The sequence below is a fragment of the Rhincodon typus genome, chromosome 9 (assembly GCF_021869965.1).
Source record: "Rhincodon typus isolate 14 chromosome 9, sRhiTyp1.1, whole genome shotgun sequence".
Taxonomy (NCBI): domain Eukaryota; kingdom Metazoa; phylum Chordata; class Chondrichthyes; order Orectolobiformes; family Rhincodontidae; genus Rhincodon; species Rhincodon typus.
The window spans coordinates 74,255,469-74,277,163 of NC_063340.1; the positions used below are offsets into that span (position 1 = coordinate 74,255,469).

Here is a 21,695-nt window from a genome sequence, read left to right on the forward strand (position 1 = left end):
CAATTCTGAAGAAGGGTCCTGACCCAAAACGTCAGCTTTCCTGCTCCTCTGATGCTGCCTGACCTGCTGTGATCCTCCAGCTACACACTGTGTTATCTCTGACTCCAGCATCGGCAGTTCTTACTATCTCTGACAACACAACAGATGATTGGTTACCTTTGTTCAAGCTTCTGCAAAAGTTCTTCTTCAGAATTATCACAGTCTGCAACCTAATATAAAAGCAAGAAACTTGGTGAGCACGCTTAACATTTAACAGGAGCTGTTTTATAAAACCATCTTCCAGCAGAGTGTAAAGAATTTTCAGCACAGATTCACTTGGCCCAATAATCTGTGTTAGTGTTTATATTCCACATGAGCTTCCTTCTAGTTTAATCATTTCTTCACACACCACTCCAAGTTCCTCTATTCCCTTCTCCCTCATCAATCCAATAGGCCTCCTTTTTGTACCCATTAAAATGACTGTGATTACCAAATGCAAATAGAAGAAACAGGGTTTGATTTTATCTGACAATATAAATGATTGCCTCAGTTGAACCATTATCATAAGAACATAGTAACAGAAAAATAAACAACAGTAATAACAAACAAAAAAACAATTAAAAACAGACCACACTAGCAGCACTTTTTGCAGAAGATTATAGGTTGTATCTCCTTTATTGAGCACACATTAGTCTGGAACCACAATACTTCAGTTAAAGACACCCTCTCTGTTTCATTCCTTCCAGAGTGATTTTGAAGTTCGTTTTAAAAAATCAGTACTCAGTAATAATTGGTTTATTGCTAGTTACAGAGGGAATAGTTGTTAAATACCGACAGGGTTACTGCTAGTTACAGATTGAGTTTACTCATTAATCTCCTCCCCCATTGTCACTCTCAGAACTCCACAATGAGGTGCTGGTATTCTGAAACACCTCCTTAAAGTTGTCTTTCTTCAGTACCAACACCTCAGCCTCCTTAGAAATGCCAGCAGCAAGGCCAAGGTGGCCAGAGAGAGCAGGTGGAAAAGCCACATGTTGGGCTTCAGTCTCAGTGTGAGGGGACTGCACAGGTCAAGATTATGGGGAGTATGCTGGACACATGACCACCCATGGTCTGGAAAATTCTCCCGTCTGGCAAAGGCTAGGTTCTGAGGTTGCTGGATAACAGAGGTACAACCTGCCTTAAATTAATCCATTCCAGAGATCCACGGGACTCGCAGAAGATTATTTTGAAACAACAGCAGATGCTAGAAAAACTCCGGCAGCCAATGTAACATTAACTCTATTTTCCTCTTCAGAAGTTAATGACCATTCATTAAAACGTTTCTTTGGTTTGAGCCAACACTTTTTAAAAAAGCCTAGACTTCTCCCTCAGCCAATACCCTCAGCAATTTTTACATACTTGACAGTTAACATGCTTGTCTAAATTTTTTTTTTTTTTTACAAATTATTCGTCGTAATCCCCAAATCAGTCGTCTAGACTTGCATGAGTGACATTTTTAAGTTTTAATCATTAAACATGTGAAGTCATTTAAGATTTTTCTCATTAGAAATTCAATTTGTCGCTAACTAGGCACTTGAGACTCCCATATAAATCGTTCAGTAGAGGAATTAGCTTGAAAATATACTGTAGTAAATATAAAATCAGAGCAATTTTGTTGTTTTCAAGTAAAATAAACAGTGGACTGAAACACTGTCGAAGAACTGGGAATGGGCTACATAGGATTACGTAGGATACATGGCACAGAAACAAATCACTTGACCCAACCAGTCCACATCAATATTTATTCTGGTACCGTTGAAGAAAGAAAGTTATGTTGTTGAAGTTTCTCATCATGCACTCATCAGGGCAGGTGGAATAATAGCAGATTTGAAAGGGAGCAAACTTATACTGCATTAGAAAGAACAATGTGACATCGCCAGACCCACTGACAACGTAGCGTTAGTGTAATTTATAGATATTTGATATTGTTCAGTTGTGTATTATGCAAACTCATGAATGGGCTTAATTCTGACCACCACTTTTGGATTTCAACAGTGTCAACTCTCGAGTCACCCTAGAAGGGAAGGTATCTCAAAAATTTGGGCAACAGGTAAAGGTAGCCATTTCATGCTACATGCAACATGAATGGTATCTTCCATTAATAGGATGCCAACATCAAACCAAAAAGATGTTTCCCCTACCACACAACTGACTAAGTAGTATATGAATTTCACTGCCACTGCAATAGAATTGACTTGCCAACTAATCAGCACCATTTTCTCATGGAAAAGTGTTAGTTGCTCCCTTTTAAATTTGATTTTCTTACAACTGTCTTGATGAGTACAATATGAAAATCTTCGACAGCCTGTCCCTTTTTCTTAGTAATATTCCAGTTTTGAGTAGCAGCAACGTTTTTATGCTTTAGAGCCTCCTACCTTTTCTCATCTCAATCGACCACTGTAACCCTCCCTTCCTTTCTAGCTCATACGTTTGTCTACCTTCCCCTTCAAAGTATCTGTACTATTCACTTCAAACCACTTGCTGTGACAACAAGTTTCACATCCTCACGATTTTTTGGGCAATGCGGTTTGTTCTGAATTCCAGAATGAATTTCCTTTTGATTATTCATACTGATGACTGCTAGCTATCCTCTTACTCACAAGTGGAAATATTCTCTCTGTACCAATTTTTCAAAACCTTTCATAATTTTAAAGAGGCCCAATTTTTAACTCTTTCCTGATACTTACACTCATGCATTTAATATCAAGTAAATCTTCCTTGCACCTTCTCCAGTGCTTCCATATCCTTTTTTATAATTCCCTATTATTTTTGGCAGCTTGTGGCAAAAGAAAACAGAGGGCTTATGAGAAACAGAATTTGCTATGGACCAGAGGTATTTGGGGTATTTATTTGAATCTACAGTATTGAATGGATATGCACAATATAATCTATCAAGTGGATTAATACTGTTCCATTCCACTGGAGAAATAAGAAATGAACAGATGTTTAATACCAGTCAAGAAAAACTTCTTCAATATGAAGCGCCAAAATATTCAGGATGCACAAATCTGTATGTACAAATAATTATATGAATAGAAACAAAGCAAAGTTACCTTTCCAACAAAGCTGTTGGAGGCAAGAATCTGAGCCATGAATGAGACAGAAAGAAATTTGAAATGCCGCAGCTGTTTGGCTGTGTGAGTGTCAATGTTGAACAGTGGTTCCTCTTCACTCTGGTTCCTTGCTTTGCTCCCCTTTGTCCTCATGTTTCTCTGTCCTTCAGCTACTTGAAAGAAAATACATTCAAGAAATGAATGTGTAATAAGGAACATGGTATGTGTTAACAAAGAATTAGTAGAGTCTAGCAAAGATGTTAGGGCAGTTTAGCAAGAAAATAACAATAATATTAACGTGCAAAAGGGAAGAATCTATGTTAAGCAGAGTTCCATGGTCCTCAGGAAGCCTTTTTAAAACATGGCTGAACTATATAAAAACTAGAAACCTGAAAGCTTGATGGAAAAACAAACTTGGGCAATAAAGGTCACTGCACCTGTCATATCCACATTGGTTACTTCACTTACACCATTCTCTAAGTTTGAAAATAAGTGCTGAATTAACTTTTACCCTAAATAACATTTCTACACACCTCATTTTAACCAGTGAAGCAATCTGACGTATCAATGAAATCAGCCTAAACCGACTGGGTGAACTTCCCTCAATGCCTTTCTACTTGTCCACTATAATATTAGTGGAAGAGCCATGGAAGTAGCAGGAAATATGGTGTAAATGCTATTTTGCGGGGTGCCTGCAGTGTTTTTAATGAGGTTACAGCAGACAAATAAGAGAACACTCATGGACATTCACACCCAAGATTCTTAGATAAAGTCTCAAAATTAATAAAGAGGAAGAATATAAATATTGCTTTAAAGCCAATAGAATAAAGAGGAGAATACAAATACTGCTTTAAAGCCAATTGAGTTCCCTCATTGAACGTTTTGTTTCGATTAGTAATTTATTTAAATTACCGAGATGTTTGGGGAGACAGAAGAACAGTATTTTGAATACTCCACTCTGGGACATGCATTTACTTTTCCATTTAAATGCCCCGATTTATTGATTTATGATATGATACAAAATGCACCATTTGAAGTTAACAACATGCTATCTTGTACTTACTTTCTTCCTTTTCTTCTGGGAGCTTTGCTAAGTAATGCAAAATATTGATGAAGCTCTGTAGCTGCTCCTGCACACTGAACTCGCAGCAAACGGCAATCCAAAATTCAACATCTCTTTCTAGAGCAGCCTCCTGTTAGTGGGAGAAAAAAAATTACAGAACTTTGTTGGAGTGCAAAGTAAAATCTAGTTCATAAGTGATTGTTTCAGAAAACAGAAATTCAATCTGGAACTGTCCGGGGCACAGAGAGTAGGAGAAAGAGAGTTGACTGAAGCTTGAAATTATCTTTTCAACTTTGGGCAAGCAAAGTCTTTCTTTTCCTGACAGGCTTAATTTTCATGGACCACTCTCTAACATCTGACATTAAGACTTAAAATCCATGAGGAAATGGCTTGAATCCCATGCATAGTGTGAAGTTGTAATAGTGTCTCTGTTCTGTACACCTGTTTGATTTGCAGTCCATCCACTCTTACCACCACTGACATTCAGGAGCAACAGTAATGTGGTCTACATGATGCACTGCAGAAATTCACCAAGGTTCCTTAGACAGCACCTTCCAAACCCATGATCACTTCCATCTAAAAGGAGAACGGCACCAGATATATAGAAACACCACCATCTCCAAGTTCTCCTCCAAGTTACTCATCATCTAAACTTGGAAATATGTCACCAATCTTTCAGTGTCCCAGCATCAAAATCCTGCAATTCCCTTCCTAACAGCGTTGTGGGCCTACGTACAGTGCACTGACTTCAACAGTTCAAGAAGGCAGCTCACCACCACCTTCTTAAGGGCACGCAAGGACAAAAAATGCTGGCCCAGTAAGCACTGCCTCCATCCCATGAATATATTAAACAAAAGTATAGCAACAAAGTTATTAATTACAAGTTGTTATGACCCCAGAGCATTTCTTTTTCTTGAAAATTTTACACGATTAAATTCCTTTCTTTCGTCTGAAATTTTAATTGATAAAATTCAGGAACAAGCTCATAAACATGAAATATTGCTTTTTGTTTCAACAGTTTCATCATCTGCATCATCTTCTGACAACATATACATCCATAGCTGTACCTGTCAAAAACAGGTAAATGCAAATTAAATGCAAATGTAAATCTGTAAATTAAGGTCCAAACATCTTTTTGGCTACACATCTGCCCAGCAACCTGTTCAAGTGAGGTGAGATATCTATCAACTCCATCGTAACTAAGTGTAGGCAGCATGCACAGATTTTTAGTTAAATCAAATCCAGCATTAAAATCAGAATCATCCTCTGAGTGCTCTATTTCCTCTAAACTTTTCTTTGGCAAGCCATGTTGTCTGATTTGGCTTATCTCTTTGAAGTTCAAACTTTTTAAATACTATTTTCATGTCCTTTTGTTTCTTCAGTTGAGTTATAATTTTGAGCATTTCATCCTTATTAAATCTTGCTTTTATTTCCACTTTCAGTTTATCTGGTAACTATTCACAACAGAGACTCAAGTCCAGAGAAATTACACCCATGCATGCACAGGAGCACAAAGGGACAAAGTGGCAGTTATAAGGAACCTCATCTGTGTTTCCTGTCTAAAGATATTTTCTGGTACCGCTACCTCTGCTTGGGCAAAGTCTCACCAATTGTGGATCTGACAAGCGATTGTCCATCACCAGCACTGTCCTCCACCACAGTGAGCAATGGGCAGACGTTGGAGCGTTACTACACTGGTAAGAGGGAGGTCTGCCTCACCTCCAGCCTCACTGACCTTCTTGCTTCCAACTTATGTCCCAATCCCTCCTTCTGTGCCAGGAGTTAGGTGCTGTCCATGTATGTGCAGGCACTGGTATCACTGCTTCAGAATGCAATGGCACCAAGGATGCATGTCCAGACTTAGTCAGGGCCTGTGGCGGTCAGCTGACAATGTGGCCCACTTCTGTAGATGCACAGGTGCCATTTTGGCATTCAGAGTAATCATTCCGTTTTCCAAAATACTTTAAACAGTACCATAAGCACTAAGGGAACCATATTTCAATAAAGTAGGATTTTAGGTACAGGAAAAAGATTATTGGCTTAGAAACCTTCATGATTCATGTCAATTCTTTGTAGTCTTTCTCACTCAATCCTTCTTGTTCTAGGACTGTGAGAGGACAAGTTATTTGTACTTTAGCACTCAAGTGCAGATTGATTCCTGGTATTAGCTGTCCACTCTGAAATGCCTGGTCTTTACCTTTTCGTTGTTGGTTGCTGAAGTCATAGCCTTGGTCACGTGCTGCTCAAAAAGAAGCAACAGGAGAGTCCAAAGGAAGCGTTCCGCACTCACTGTGTTGATGAGCTGTGAAAGGATGGGCACTCTCCTGTGCTCAGGTACATGTGGCATGGCATCTACAAACACATGAATGATTTTCGTAACAACATTTTCCACATCCTGCTTCGTTTCTGTAGAACCTTCATCATCAGCCTGCAAAAAACAAATATAAATAAGAAACAAAAATCACAAGAAGTAAAACAAGCTTATTCACAACTCTGTGAATTATGATACTCAGTCTCCATTTGTAACTTTGCCTTTTTCCCTTAAAGGACTGATTTAAAAAATCATGCCATCCACCCACTGTCCCCATAGAATCAATACTTGTTAAAATAAGCAACACTTTATACAACTTGTTAACATCCTTGTCAATAAATAGTGTTGAAGTAGAAGTAATGCTGCAAAATTTCTTAATTTAAATGATTAATTTAACTGAAAAGACATTTTCTATACTACATAAAATGATTTCAAGGGCTGTTTCCAACCATATGCAGCTTAGAATAACTACTGCATGAGTTGGCAATACGGCTACAAATTTTAGAAATACATCACCTCAACAAACAATAACTATCCTGCAGCAGAACCAATCGTAACACAATACATCTAGCTCCAAAATCATTTTCTATTTTTTCAATTTTTACTCAACAAAAATGATTCATGCCAGTGTAATCAAACCTGCAAGGACAATAATATGCATAATTATAAGCACTGCCACCACAGACCGCTATGCTGTAGTTATAAAGCACCTCGGTGGCACTGAATAAGTATTTGGCAGCTCCTCCGTGAGCTTATCTGTAGTTTCAATGCCGTAAAGCTTATTTCTTGAATTTCCTTCCAGAATATACTGATTTCTTTCTGGGAAATCTGCCCTACAGGTATCAATTGCTTTTCCAGTTCTTCACCAACATGAACAATATTTACACATCTGCCTCCACAGTAAATATCAATGGGCTTTCCAACAGCAGAAGATACCACAGCTAAGCTCAATCCTGTACTCGTTCTGTGATCTTGCAAACCTATTTGCAACAGATGTTGCTATCTTGCCATTAAGGGAAATTCTTCCCTTCCCAAATCTTGGGATGGTCAATTATAATATCCCACTGATATTGTGGAGCATAAGAGAGATCAGAAACTGGACCACAACATTACACAGAGCCCAATGTCAATGTACAGCTCACTACTTTCCCCATAAATTACTACATATTTTGACAACTGGCATGTTCCCGACTAGAATATCTTTGTTTATATTCCGTTCATACTACTTTTAAGGCATCTCAAATTTTCATAACTGGGGAGATGGCACTTAATGACGATCTCCAGGAACTGCAAGATAATTCTACTGGAGGGATACATGATTTTGACAATTAAAACTCCAACAAACACTTAAAGGGAATAATCCTACTGAAAAACATGAAATTCAAAAGATAATTGTCAAAATAACTAGAGAAGGGATGGCATTTTTAAAAATTAATCTTATGACAAGATGGCGGATGCAGATCTAATGATAACTTTCAAAAGACAACTGTACATATATGCACACACAGCTGAAAGGGGAAAATATACAGGACAATAGGGAAAGAACATTTTTAAAGAAGTTTTTTTATGAGATGCGGGCATTGCCAGCCAGGTGAGCTTTCAGTGCTCATCCTCAATTGTCCACAGGGCAGTTAAAAGTCAATCATTTACTGTGGATTTGGAGTCACATGTAGGCCAGATGGGGTAAAAATGCCAGATTTCCTTCCCTAGATGACATTAATGAATCAGGTGGGCTTTTACAACAATCAACAATGGTTAGTCTAGCTTTTTTTCTTTTACAGCTTTTTACTGAATTCAAATTTCACCATTTGCAATGATGTGATTTGAACCGCCATGCCCCAGAATATTAGACTGGGGTTCTGGATTACTAATCCAGTGCCATTATAACTACGCTGCCAACTCCCCTTTAATTTACATTAATTGCATTGTTGTTTCAATGAGGCAGCAGAGGAATGATGGACCGAACAGTCACGTTCTGTTTCGTATGATTATATGTAAAAGACTGCACCTGTTTATGTATTTGCCATGGTTTGGTTGGTAGCACTCCAGCCCTGGAGTCAGAAGGTTATGAGAATTCAAATCCCATTGCAGGATTTCAACTAAAAAGTCTAGCTGAAACTCCAGTTCAGAACTCCAGAGGTGACATCTTCCAGACAAGTCATTAAACTGAAGCCCTACCTGGCATCTCAGGTAAATGTAAAAGATCAAATGCCATCCTGACCAATAATTATTTTCTAACGAAAATCACAAATGAAAATGATCTGGGTTTTATCACATTGGTGTTTGCAAGAGTTGTTGTGTTTGCTGCATTTCTTATATCTAGATAGTGACAATACTTCAACAACAAAAAAAACCAGAAATTGTTGGAAAAGCTCAGCAGGTCTGGCAGCATCTGTGGAGAGAAATCAGAGTTAACATTTTGGGTTGAGTGACCCTTCCTCAGAACAGTTCTTTCTGTTTTTATTGGCTATAAAGCATTAAAATTGATAGATAGATATAATTCATTCTTTATATATGCACACACCATTTTATATATAAGCTTGTACAATTATGAAGCTAGTATATCAAAACCAATTTGCCTTGATTTATGCAGGTGAATGGTAATTTTATAAATAACTGGTTCAGCTGACCTCTCTGCAGCATTCCTACAATTCCTTAGAAGTTAGAAAATAGGAAGACAACACACGACCTACCCTCCTCAACAGTACAGCCAGAAACAGATACCTGCATCTCTATGAACTCTCATATGCCAAGTTACAAATAATGTACAGTATAAGAACTAACAAGACTTTGTGATTCAGTGATGCTTGTAAAGAATTAACCTATTCAAATATTATAGATTTCTCCGGACTCCTCTGACTATGTCAGCTATAATAAGAGGCTAGAGGGTTTACTCAACAACACTCTTGCACACCATTCAAGTAAGTTTGGACAGTGAACATTAACAGGATGCATCTTCAGTTTCTGCTTTAGTTGAATTGTCAACTCTGAATAATATCTGCATTCTGCCAACATTTATTTGGGTAGCACTACCTAAACGAGGCATGACATGCTGAGATGGTAATTGGGATAAACAGAAATAATCCAAAGATTGATCAAGATGATTTTAAGTGGCAGGGATGTGACCATTTCCTTTGACAGCTTGTTTCACAGTAGGATTGTCCTGGAGAAGGAAGATTGTTGAATAATCACTGTGATTTCAACAGCCACAGCCAATCCCAACTTTACTCTCTAGAGATTTGGGAGAATTTTTTCACACAGTAAAAACAAAACAAAACAAACTTCACCATGACTTACTCGAATAAGTGCTGGGATTACGGTCTGTACTGTCTTGTTTATCACCTGGAAACTGTAGCTGTCATCCAGTCGCATCACGTTAGCACCCATGAAAGTAAAAATGGGCATGATATTATGGAGAACCTTGTCCTACAAAATAAATGTGAACAGAAACAAATTGAAAATCGAAGTATGATCTGTAGTAATAAAAAGAAATCTATGCACTTAGAAATCAAAACATAGTCAAGGAGCATCACCAATATGGAATAATTGATGCGTTAGTATTTAAGCAATACTAAGAGTTATAATTGGAAAATAGACTGCATAAATACTTTAGGAATAGAGAAAGTAACTAAAATTACATGAGAATCTAATCACAGATATCTGTACTTTAAAATCCATATAAGTTGGATTTAGAAATGTATACATAAGAGAATGTACAGGCCCTATATCCTTCCTCTCTGACATTCACCAAATTCTGCACCTCCCCCCAAGTCTGCCAGCTATCTCGCAATACTGTTGTACACCAACATCCCATCTCAGTACTCCAGAACCTAGAACGAACTTGAAAATTAATAGATCAGTATCCCTCATAATATCGTTCATAAGAAAGTTGCATTTATTTAACGTAACATGTGAGCTTTGCTTTTATAAAACCCGATTCAACATGCGCTAAATCGCAGGAAATCTGCTGACAGACAATAACTTGCAAAATGATTCAAAAAGCTTTTGAAAAAATTCCTAATCCTCCAGTTGTAACAGGCTGCACTTACAGGAAAAAATCCAGCAGCAGCACCCAGGAGAAGTAATGCATGGTGATGAGTCTGAGGCACATTAGAACCTCTGACACATTGAACAATTAGCTCCACGTTAAACTTCTCTTCATCAAGGACATCTGTGAAGCGAAAGTTGAAAATTAAGTCTCAAATAAAAGCAAAATACTATGGATACTGTAAATCTGAAACAAAAACCAGAAGCGCTGGAGAAGTTTGGCAGATGTTGCCAGACCTGCTGAGTTTATCCAGTATTTTCTCTTTTAATTTTATATATTAAAATTGAAAATGAAGCAACCTGCTCAAGTTTGTGTGCAAGGCACTCATGCCAAGTTATCAGTAACATTTCACATTTATAAAATGATGACAAGTAGCTATAAAATTAAGACATTTTATGTGCTATTAAGTTTATTTCATCAAGTCTTAAAGATTGTAAAATAAATTTATCAATTTTCTCACCCATTCTGCTCCAATACCATGCCTTTAGCTAGTCTTTAAGGAAGAAGCAAAACCGTGAACTCCAAAGAGCATTCTAACAGAAAGGATATCACAAGCAATCAGAAATTGGCTAGCTGTAAGAAGACAGAGGGTGGTGGTTGATGGGAAATGTTCATCCTGGAGTCCAGTTACTAGTGGTGTACCTCAAGGATCTGTTCTGGGGCCACTGCTGTTTGTCATTTTTATAAATGACCTGGATGAGGGCGTAGAAGGATGGGTTAGTAAATTTGCGGATGACACCAAAGTCGGTGGAGTTGTGGATAGTGCAGAAGGATGTTGTAGGTTACAGAGGGACATAGATAAGCTGCAGAGCTGGGCTGAGAGGTGGCAAATGGAGTTTAATGCGGAAAAGTGTGAGGTGATTCACTTTGGAAGGAGTAACAGGAATACAGAGTACTGGGCTAATGGTAAGATTCTTGGTAGTGTGGATGAGCAGAAAGATCTCGCTGTCCATGTGCATAGATCACTGAAAGTTGCCACCCAGGTTGATAGCGTTGTTAAGAAGGCGTACAGTATGTTAGGTTTTATTGGTAGAGGGATTGAGTTTCGGAGCCATGAGGTCATGTTGCAGCTGTACAAAACTCTGGTGCGGCCGCACTTGGAGTATTGCGTACAGTTCTGGTCACCGCATTATAGGAAGGATGTGGAAGCATTGGAAAGGGTGCAGAGGAGATTTACCAGGATGTTGCCTGGTATGGAGGGAAGGTCTTATGAGGAAAGGCTGAGGGTTTTGAGGCTGTTTTCGTTAGAGAGAAGGTTAAGAGGTGACTTGATAGAGACATACAAGATGATCAGAGGATTAGATAGGGTGGACAGTGGGAGCCTTTTTCCTCGGATGGTGCTGGCTAGCACGAGGGGACATAGCTTTAAATTGAGGGGTGATAGATATAGGACAGATGTCAGAGGTAGGTTCTTTACTCAGAGAGTAGTAAGGGCGTGGAATGCCCTGCCTGCAAAAATAGTAGACTCGCCCACTTTAAGGGCATTTAAATGGTCATTGGATAAACATATGGATGATAATGGAATAGTTTAGGTTAGATGGGCTACAGATTGGTTTCACAGGTCGGCGCAACATCGAGGGCCGAAGGGCCTGTACTGCGCTGTAATGTTCTATAATCCTCCAAAATGCATGCACGGGTATTACACAATTGTTGTTGGCTAGCAATCAGGACTCTGGCATAATATCTCTCCTCCCCACCCATGAACACTGCAAATTGCAGAACTAACTCGTAGACCTCACTACCTCAATACCATTTCCCTTGAAGTTTTTAATATCTAGAAATTGATCAATCTCACTCTTGAATACACTCAATCACTGAGCCTCCAATCCTCTTGAGTAGAGAATACCTGCAAGTGAAAAAATTTCACCTTATTGTAGTTCTAAATGGCTTTCTCAATAGTTCAAGTGTACACCCTTCGTTCTAGATACAACAGCCAGCGGAGACATCTTTTTACATCCATCCTGTTGAGCTCTGTAAAAATTGTGTGCGTGTGTGCGCGTGCATGAGGTGCGCATGCGTGGTCTGTGTGTAATCACAACATATTCTTCTAAACTCTGGAGGCAAGTATCCTCAATCTCCCCCTATAGGGCAATGCCTCCATCCCAGGGATTAGATGAATTTCCATTTCATTCCATCTCTTCAAGTACATCCTTCCTTAGGTAAGGAGACCTAAACTGTACACGACACTCCACTTGTGGTCTCACCTGGAATCTTTACTGCTGAATCAAGACCTTTTCATTCCTGTACCCAAATTTTCTTGCAATAAATACCCACACACCATTCCTAATTGCCTCCTGCACCTGCATGTTCGCTTCAATTAACAAGGACAACCAGCTCCCTTTGGACATCATCACTTCCAAACCTTAATCTTGTATAATTGTCACTCCCTATTCTCCCTATTATAAGCGTTAAAAAAACCATGGTTTTTAGACAGTCTCACATTTCTGTCCTTGTTTAATCAAAATACTTCCCTGCTGGAAGTGGTCAGCAAATTCTTGGGTCCTTTGTCGCAGACAATTTAATGCAGAATGTGACACATGCATAGGGAAATCAGCTGCCACCCTAGCCGACTCAAAGCATGCACAGAATTACATTAAGGCCATTCTTATAACCAAAATGCTGGTTCATGAGACCTTTGTTCTGGGCATTTGTTTTGTAGCTGTGAAACAAAAATATTTACAGCAACCAAGAAAGAAAATTCAACAACTCCCACTTCCACCTGTGGTACATTCTGGACAATCCTACAGAAGGACAAATCTCCAAAGTATGTTAACATTCATTAAGCAGAAATGACTTTGTTGGTTTGAGCATGTTTGCAGGATGGAAGATGACTGCATATCCAAGGATTTTAAGTATGCCAATGCAGCTAGAGTAAGAAAGCCGGCAGGATGCCCAAAGCTCTGCTTTAAAGATGCTTGCAAGCATGTTATGAGGCTTGAAAAACTGATTTTTGCACTTGAAGGACACTGACGATAAAGGAAAATGCCAACCCGACCTGTGGGCTGGCGTGCCCCATCAGGACAATCAGTGGCTACAGCAGCTTGGCAACAGGTGCCAACACCAACATCAGCAATGCATAACAACCAATCATCACTGCATATGTGCAACTTGTGGTATACCCTGCCTTTCATGATTGGTCTTCTCAACCATCAGCAAAAAGTGCATCATATGAAGCAGTCCCAGCCCCAATGGATTTGATTTGCTGCATGGACATCCTGTATGAAATATGGTCAGTACTTGATACAAAATATACCTTCTCATATTCTTCCTCTTTAAAACATTTATTCCCAAATGTTGGAAAGGACTGTAAGTGTACTGCTCACCACCCCATGAAGGACCAGTTTGTGATGTTTAGTGTTCACGAGTATTCGGAGTGACAACTCAAGATTTGTCTATTCTCAAAGAAATGTATAAGTCTGGCATTTTTAAGAGTTGAACTGGCTTCAAAATGACACACTCATACCGAAAGTTAATCCTTTATGGCAGACTGGATAATGATACCTAAACAAGCCAGAACGCAAAACCTTAGGGTGCTGTTGATGATTTGCCAACTAGATTAGTTTAATATTTGGACCTGAATAAGTTGAACTGGTTTTAGATGCTGTGAGTGACTAAAGACTTTAAGATAACCCTGAAAGATAATGACCCAACAGGTTGGGTGATCCTATTTAGGCAAAGAAAGGAAGGTAACAAGATCCCTGTGCTGATATGTCATGCTGCTTTAGCTGTAAAGTGTAAAGCATTGCTTTACAGCATTCACACATACAGCTTCTTGCCAGCTTAAATCCAAATTCTGAGTCCTTTGGAAGATATTGCAGGTAAGCAAAAGCAATACTCATGTGGATTTTTCGAAATGTCAGTTTGAAGACTCTATCATGATGGTGTGCTTCCAGCTGATCAAACATAACCAGTGACAAAATTCCCATTATACTGATATTTCCATTTTTGCAGTGACATATCAAATTTGAGTACATAAACTTAATCCTTTGTTTTTCTAAAAAAGCCCATATTTTTGACTGTGTCATATTCACTTCAAACCAATCTGATGTAATAAGCAACGAATACCAGAATAAACATACAGTTTAGAGAAACTGCTACGATTCTTCATACCTTTGCTGATTCTTGTACCATCTGGTGATAGCTTTTGACAGAGGTTCAGTAAACAATTCAGAATCAGCTGCTTTGTGTATTCAAGGTCGCCCTCCTCAGACAGTGATGGATCCAGGCACCTAAGTTATGATAATGATTAACTGTTATAACTGCTTTAGAATTTTCTTAATGATAGCCAAATACACAGCCATTCTCCACCTCCATACAAAATTTAGTATGGCCTTTATTGAGCTTGGTTGAAACACTGCAGCAGGCCCAGGATGGAAGTATTAACATGGGAACAAGGATATATATTGAAATGGTAGAAAGTTGGAAGGTCAGGGTCATTCTCATGGACAGAGTGGAGGTGTTCTGCAAAGCAGCCACCCAGTCTGCCAGTCATCTCGCTTGTAAAGGAGACCCTATTATGAGCAGACATTACAGTAGACTAGGTTAAAAGAAGGACAAGTAATGGTGGCTCAGTGGTTGGCACTGCTGCCTCACAGCGCCAGGGACCTGGCTTCAATTCCATCCTCGGGAGACTGTCTCTGTGGAGTTTGCACATTCTCCCCATGTCTGCATGAGTTTCCTCCGGGTACTCTGGTTTCCTCCCACAGACCAAAGATGTGCAGGCTGGTGGATTGGCTATGCTAAATTGCCATAGTGTTCAGGGATGTGTAGATTAGGGGGATGGGTCTGGGTGGATGCTCTGAGGGTCAGTGTGGTCTTGTTGGACCGAAGGGCCTGTTCCCACACTGCAGGGATTCTATGATTCTATGATAAACAGCTGCTTCACCTGGAATGTGTATTTGGGACATCGGATAATGAGGAAGGATTGTTACATCTTCTGTGATTGCAGTGCCAGTGTCGGGGTGAGGAATGTTGAGAGTGATGGAGGAGTGAACCAAGATGTTACGGAGGAAATAGTCTCCATGGAATGCTGAAAGTTTGGGAGGGTTGAAGAAGAGATGTTTGGTGGTGGCATCCTGCTGAAGTGGCTTAAATGGCAGAGGATGATCTTTTGAATGTGGAGGGGTGGAAGGTGAGGACATGGGGAACCCAATTGTTATTCTTGGAAAGAGGGGAAGGGGTGAGAGCAGAAGGCTAAGGCTCTGTCAACCATGATTTTTCTGGGGAAGAGAAGAGATCATGTCAAAGGCACCCCTGTGAAAAGTGTCTTCATTAGAACAGACGTGATGGAGCAACTGGGAAAATACTTAGATTCTGATGAAAGATGCTGTCTGACCCAATGAATATTTCCAGCATTTTCTCTTTTTATTACCTCAAGCCTATGGTTATTTCAAAACAGCTGACTTTGTATTTCTTACTGCGTCTGTGATACCCTATTCTTGAGAGTGGATAATATTTACACACATTGATAATGCATTAAGCTGTTTTTAGGCTTTTGATAAAGTTCCGAATGGGAGACTGATAGCGACAACCTATAGGGTGCAAGGAAATTAGGCTTATTGATTCCAAAATTAGCTGAGTGGCAGAACACAGAGGGGGTTGGTCAAGGGGTGTTTTTGTGACTGGAAGCCTATGTTCAGTGGGGTTCCGCAAGGATCAGTGTTGGACCCATGCTGATTGCGTTATATATAAATGATTTAGACTTGAGTGTAGGAAAGTTGAGCAGGAAGTTCATGGATGATACAAAAGCTGGTGGTGTGGTAAACAGTGTGAGGAGGACAGCCTTAGATTACAGGAGGATACAGACTGTCTGGTCAATGGCAAATGGAATTCAACCCAGATAAGTGAGGGGTGATGCACTTACAAACAAGGCAAGGGAATACATGATGAACGGTAGGACGTTGGAAAGAACTGAGGATCAGACACCTTGGTGCGCATGTCTACCAATCCCTTAAGACAGCCTTGTGGATAAAGTGGTTAAGAATGTAAATAGGATACTTGCCTTTATTGGCTGAAGCATAGAGTTTAAGCAGGGTGGTCATACTGGAACTGTATAAGACATTGGTTAAATCACAGCTAGAGGACTGTGTGCAGTTCTGGAATCCAAATTATAGAAGGGAAATGAGTGAACTGGAAAGGGTGCAGTGGAGTTTTACCAGTATGTTGCCTGGCTGGAGAGTTTTAGTCATGAACAGAATCTGGACAGACTAGGATTGGTTGCCTTGATGCAAAAGAGACTGATGCGGGGCATAGGAAAGGCAGAAAGGAAGGATATCTTTTTCCCTTGATGGAGGAATCAATGACTGGGGTTTAGATTTATGGTAAGGGCAGGAAGTTGAAACGGAATGTGAGAAAATGTGAGCAAATTTTTTTTCACCCAGAGAGTGGATGGCATTTAGAACTCATTGTCTTTAAGGATGGTAAAAGCAGAAACCTTCAGAACATGTAAAAAGTATTTAGATCATAGGATCCCTATAGTGTGGAAGCAGGCCAGTCAGCCCATTGACCCTCCGAAGAGCATCCCACTCAGATCCTACCCTCGGCCATTCCACGTAAATTGCACATCCCTGGACACTATGGGTAATAATGGGCAATTTAGCACGGCCAATCCACCTAACTGGCACAGCTTTCGACTATGGGAAGAAACCAGAGCACCCAGAGGAAACCCATGCTGACACGGAGCGAGTTGTAAACTCTACACAGACAGTTGTCCAACGCTGGCACAGCCAGCCCCTGGTGCTGTGAGGCAGCAATGCTAACTACTCAGCCACATGCCGCCCTACATTTGGATGTGCATTTGTGATGCCACGACATTCAAACCTCTAGGCCAAGGTCTGAAAATGGGATTTGAATAATTAAGTGCTTGTTTTCGACCAATGAAGGATTGATGGGCTGAGGGGCCTCTTTCTGAGCTGTAGGCCTCTAAGACTCTATGATGGAGCACCAAGTTCTGATCTCTGGGTGGCAGTGTGAAACTACACTTTGACATTTTTTTAATGCTTGGTGGAACACCAAGTAGCTGTAATCAGGAATTACATTGATATTAAGGCAATTTAAACCCTAGCAGCCCAAAGAAACAAGATGGACGATACAAGAAATGAAACCATGCTTAGAAAATTAAAATCTCAAATCATGTGAGACATCAGACATTTAATGGCTCAAGTAAACCAGGCAGTGTTCCTAATCCATTCACTGGCAGTGGACAGGAAGCCATCATAAATCCTCACTTTTGCCAATTAAAACTAATCATGCAGGCAGCATAAAATGGCCTCATTCTTTCGTCTCAATTTATATCCCTTTAGATTCTGTAATCACAAAGAACCCAATACTCCATCGCAGCACATAATTCAGTTCATAGCACACCAGCTCATCTTCTATGCAAAACCCAACGACAGTCAGAAAGTGCGTTTACTTTACGAGGTGATTTAAGCGTTGCCTTTTCAAACCTTCCCAACTATTACTGTATGAAGGTCACAAGAACCCACCTGGCCCATTCTCCTGTAAAAGTCTACTAAGCCCAAGAAATCTCTTTAATGATTCTGGAGGTATAACCTCTATTACCAACCCAGAAGACTATGACTTTAACTTGCTTTCAAATGACTTGTGCCTATCCCAATGTTTACTGTTGTGGTGGAAGCTGAAATAGTACTCTGCGACGAGCTTATTCAACGACAAACTGCTTGCATAGCAGTAACAGAGCTCTAATTAGGGGCAAGAATTCTGGTGAAGTTCCTCTCCTAGTCTACCCAGGAAAAATAAAGCACCTCAACCAGTATCACAGCTGAAACTCGAGCACACGCGGGGGTTTATCAGATATCTTACAGCTCTAGCAACAAGGCAAAATCATCGATACACTCAATCGTAATACCTGGACAGAAGGCTGAAGAGGGCAGGAACCAGAACTTGAGGATTTTTGAGTTTCTTCTTATGCTGCAACAATTCCATGATGAGTATGACTCTCTGCCAGTTAATGTTGCCTGCTAAAGAATCAGGTTCTTCATTCTTCACCTCTTGGGTTTTCCTTATAATAAAAAAGAATCACATAGAAAATTAAACTATAAATAAAGAGTAAATCAGTGGGGAAATAACTTCCAAATACCAAACACAGGAAAAGTAAATCTGACAAGCCCCATTCAAACAACAGTTTATATCACTAATTGAAGCATAGGTTGGTGAGAGGCAAGGTCAAGGTAAACAGGGGTGTCACAGACTCAGGATAGTGGGTCGGCCATTTAGAACTGAAGTTAGGAGAAATTCTTCATGTGGAGGTTTGTGAATCTTTGATGTTTTATGCACTAAAGGGCTGTTGATGCTCCATCACTAAAAATAATTAAGATTGAGACTGGTGTGGTTTTTAAGCATTGGGGTATCTAGGGATATAAGGCTGGGACGGGAAGGTATACTTCATGTGCAAGTTCAGCCATAAACTTTTAAATGGCAGAGTAAACTCAAAAGGTTGGAATGGCCTACTGCTCCCATTTCTCACATGTATTCTCAACGTTAAACACCATGTAGAACTAGAGAAGAAACTGAAGTAAAACAATTTCAATTAAACAACAGTGTAACGCTATATTCCTAAGAGAATGATTTCAATGGCACATATAGTGGAAAATGTTGACATTAAGTAATGCTAACAATTTTCCTGGGTCTGGAAACAACATACCTCTGCTGTAGCATTTTCTGCCTCCTGGTCTGCTGGATGGTTACACGGCTTTGAGGCTTTTCCAAAGGTCCTAGCTCCTGGACAATTTGTTCAGCATCAACTACAATCTGTATCACACAGATAAAAATTACAGATCGCCAAGGATATCTTTAAGCAAATAAATTGTGTGCTTTGACCTAAATGTGTGTTTTTAAAGTTGCAATTTAAATGGTGCCAAAACTCATTCAGATGATCCATGATATGACCATTACAAATCAAAATCTACACAGAGATCAAAGCATTTTACGCTGTACTTAAGTTATGGTCTTTAACCAGCTAACTCTGTCCCCATTTGCCTTGATCTATCCTCCAAGGTGGCTGTGAAAGATCTTATGACATGGTGCAAATTAGTGCAGGACAGTTTTCCCATTGTCCTGACCAACAATTATACTTCAACCATTATAACAAACAATTTTGTCATGACTTTATTGCTCCGTGCAAATTGACACCTTTAAGCAGCTCACATTACAGCAGTGACTGCACCGCCAAAGTACTAAACCGAGTAAGAAGTGCATTGAAGGTAAATAAATTCAAATCCATCCTAAACAACAGTTCAGTTGAGACACCCATTTGTATTGCTTTTGCGTGCTAAACTATTTCTACCTGCATCAAGAACAGAAGTGAGAAGCCAAAGGCAGAATATCCAAGTAGGAGAAACATCAGCAGCAGGCTATGCCAATGGTGTCACACTTATGATGAAATAAGAACAAGATTGCAAAACCCCAGTTATGAAAGTGCCATCCAAAACAATGTTCAGTAGATGGACAGCAATGCTATGAAAGTAAAGCCCGAGTTTAAAACTCAATACCCAATCATGACCAAAATTAAAAGATATGACCTTGAACCAAAAGGCACATATATTCTGTGCAAATAATAATTGCAGCTGTTGTGGTTAATCTAACAATAGATACACTGGGTGCTACCACATAACAAGTATTGACATGTTTCAATATTTTGGAGATGGCCATTAAGTCACAAGATAAAGCAAGGATAAGCTAGCAACTGAAATCTTTTTTACAACTGCATGATTATAGAATGAATGACTTCAACAAGAAAATCCTGCTAATCCATACATTTATTCTCAACTGTAAAAGTAAAGCAATACGGGCACATTAAGAGTCAACTAAATGCTTGAAACCTTGCACTCAATAGAGGGTTAATTAGGGATCCAGCCTGTTTACTTAAAAAAACACACACAAAATCAATTTAAATAGGAACTGTATTTCTCAACCTATTTATTTCTGCAGTTGAACAATCTCTTTGGCAGAGATTTCACACTTACGCAGAATTTATATTACTGCCCTGCCACAGAAGAACAAGCACAGAAACCCTTCTTTAATCTAAAATATAAAAGGCTCTACCTGCAATGATCTGACGGTCATGAATTGGCATTTCATAGTCTTGAGCAGAGGCATGGTTTCATTCTAATTACATTTCCAGGCTGAGTTTTGACATTGTTTAAGCCTATCAATTTGAGATCATAGGCTCTGGTGACACAAAGCTACTTTCTTTTTTTAAAGAAAGATTTGCACTCTGATCATTAGTGCAGTGTTTAATCCTCTAAGCAGAGGATTTAAGTTGTGGCTTTCAAACCAGAAATACATTTGAAAAATGACCTTCTCCAAAATATTTTATTCTCCTGATGTCTCCTTGAGCATTATATGAATTATTGCTTGTCTAAAAGAGTAATATTCACAGAATAAAATTATGACAAAAATATACCAGTGTATGCAGAGGAACAGGTCCAGCACTATTCAGAAATGTCATGGATCAGGAGCTCAGCATCAACGCTACAAGATGAAGATTTGCAATACAATAATGCATACAGTCCAATTTCTCATTCATCTACTTTGATTTTTAATATTTGAAATAAGCAATCTTGACATTCCTTTTGTATTGCCAATCAAACCCAAGGAACTGTTAATCACATAAGCCTTAATTCATTCCAGCCAAAGTTAACAACATCCCAGATATCAGAACTGTTGTTACTCACCCCCTTGAAAACACTACTTATGGTCTGTGCACAGACTGGGTTTTTACACTGCACAAGCAGGTCAAATAGCACTCCTAGTAACCTCTTCTGAATCTTCCCATTAGGCAGTGCTGCAAAGAATTGTTTTGTGATCTGGGAAAGAAGTGAGAGAGAAAGTTGCACCAAACAGTTAATAAGATCTAGCTACAAAGATTATAAAAGCATCATGGGTATCTAAAAACAATGGGAAAAGAACAAGCACAAAATCTCTCTCTGCTTATATCTGAAATTTACTGTGGGCAACTACAAAATACCTCAAATTTAATGCTTCCATTCAACTCAGATCAAATGCAATTGACTAAATAAAGGCTTATACTCAGATTCTGTTTATATTCAGAAAATTTAAGTCATACCCACAGTACTCCAAAATGCTACTGGATCAATTAATTTTACAGCAGCAAGGTTTGGTCTCCGCCTGTCCAATGTGCTTTTTTTCTAAGATAACAAGGTGTAGAGCTGGATGAAC

The 21,695-nt window shown here is 39.3% G+C and overlaps 1 protein-coding gene across 2 annotated transcripts in view; it reads right to left on the reverse strand.

Moving 5' to 3' along the window:
* heatr1 (HEAT repeat containing 1) overlaps window positions 1–21,695 on the reverse strand; it is a 77,470-nt gene that overhangs the window by 17,744 nt on the left and 38,031 nt on the right. Inside the window, exons 23-32 of one of the 2 annotated variants that reach the window (XM_048601047.1) lie at window positions 21,191–21,322; window positions 19,159–19,265; window positions 18,364–18,516; window positions 14,607–14,725; window positions 10,498–10,619; window positions 9,746–9,874; window positions 6,335–6,565; window positions 4,138–4,267; window positions 3,075–3,244; window positions 157–209 (exon numbers count right to left, since the gene is read on the reverse strand). In XM_048601047.1, coding sequence (XP_048457004.1) covers window positions 157–209; window positions 3,075–3,244; window positions 4,138–4,267; window positions 6,335–6,565; window positions 9,746–9,874; window positions 10,498–10,619; window positions 14,607–14,725; window positions 18,364–18,516; window positions 19,159–19,265; window positions 21,191–21,322 — 1,346 coding nt within the window. Of the gene's footprint in view, window positions 1–156; window positions 210–3,074; window positions 3,248–4,137; window positions 4,268–6,334; window positions 6,566–9,745; window positions 9,875–10,497; window positions 10,620–14,606; window positions 14,726–18,363; window positions 18,517–19,158; window positions 19,266–21,190; window positions 21,323–21,695 lie in introns of both variants that reach the window. The other variant, XM_048601046.1, reaches the window with a different exon arrangement.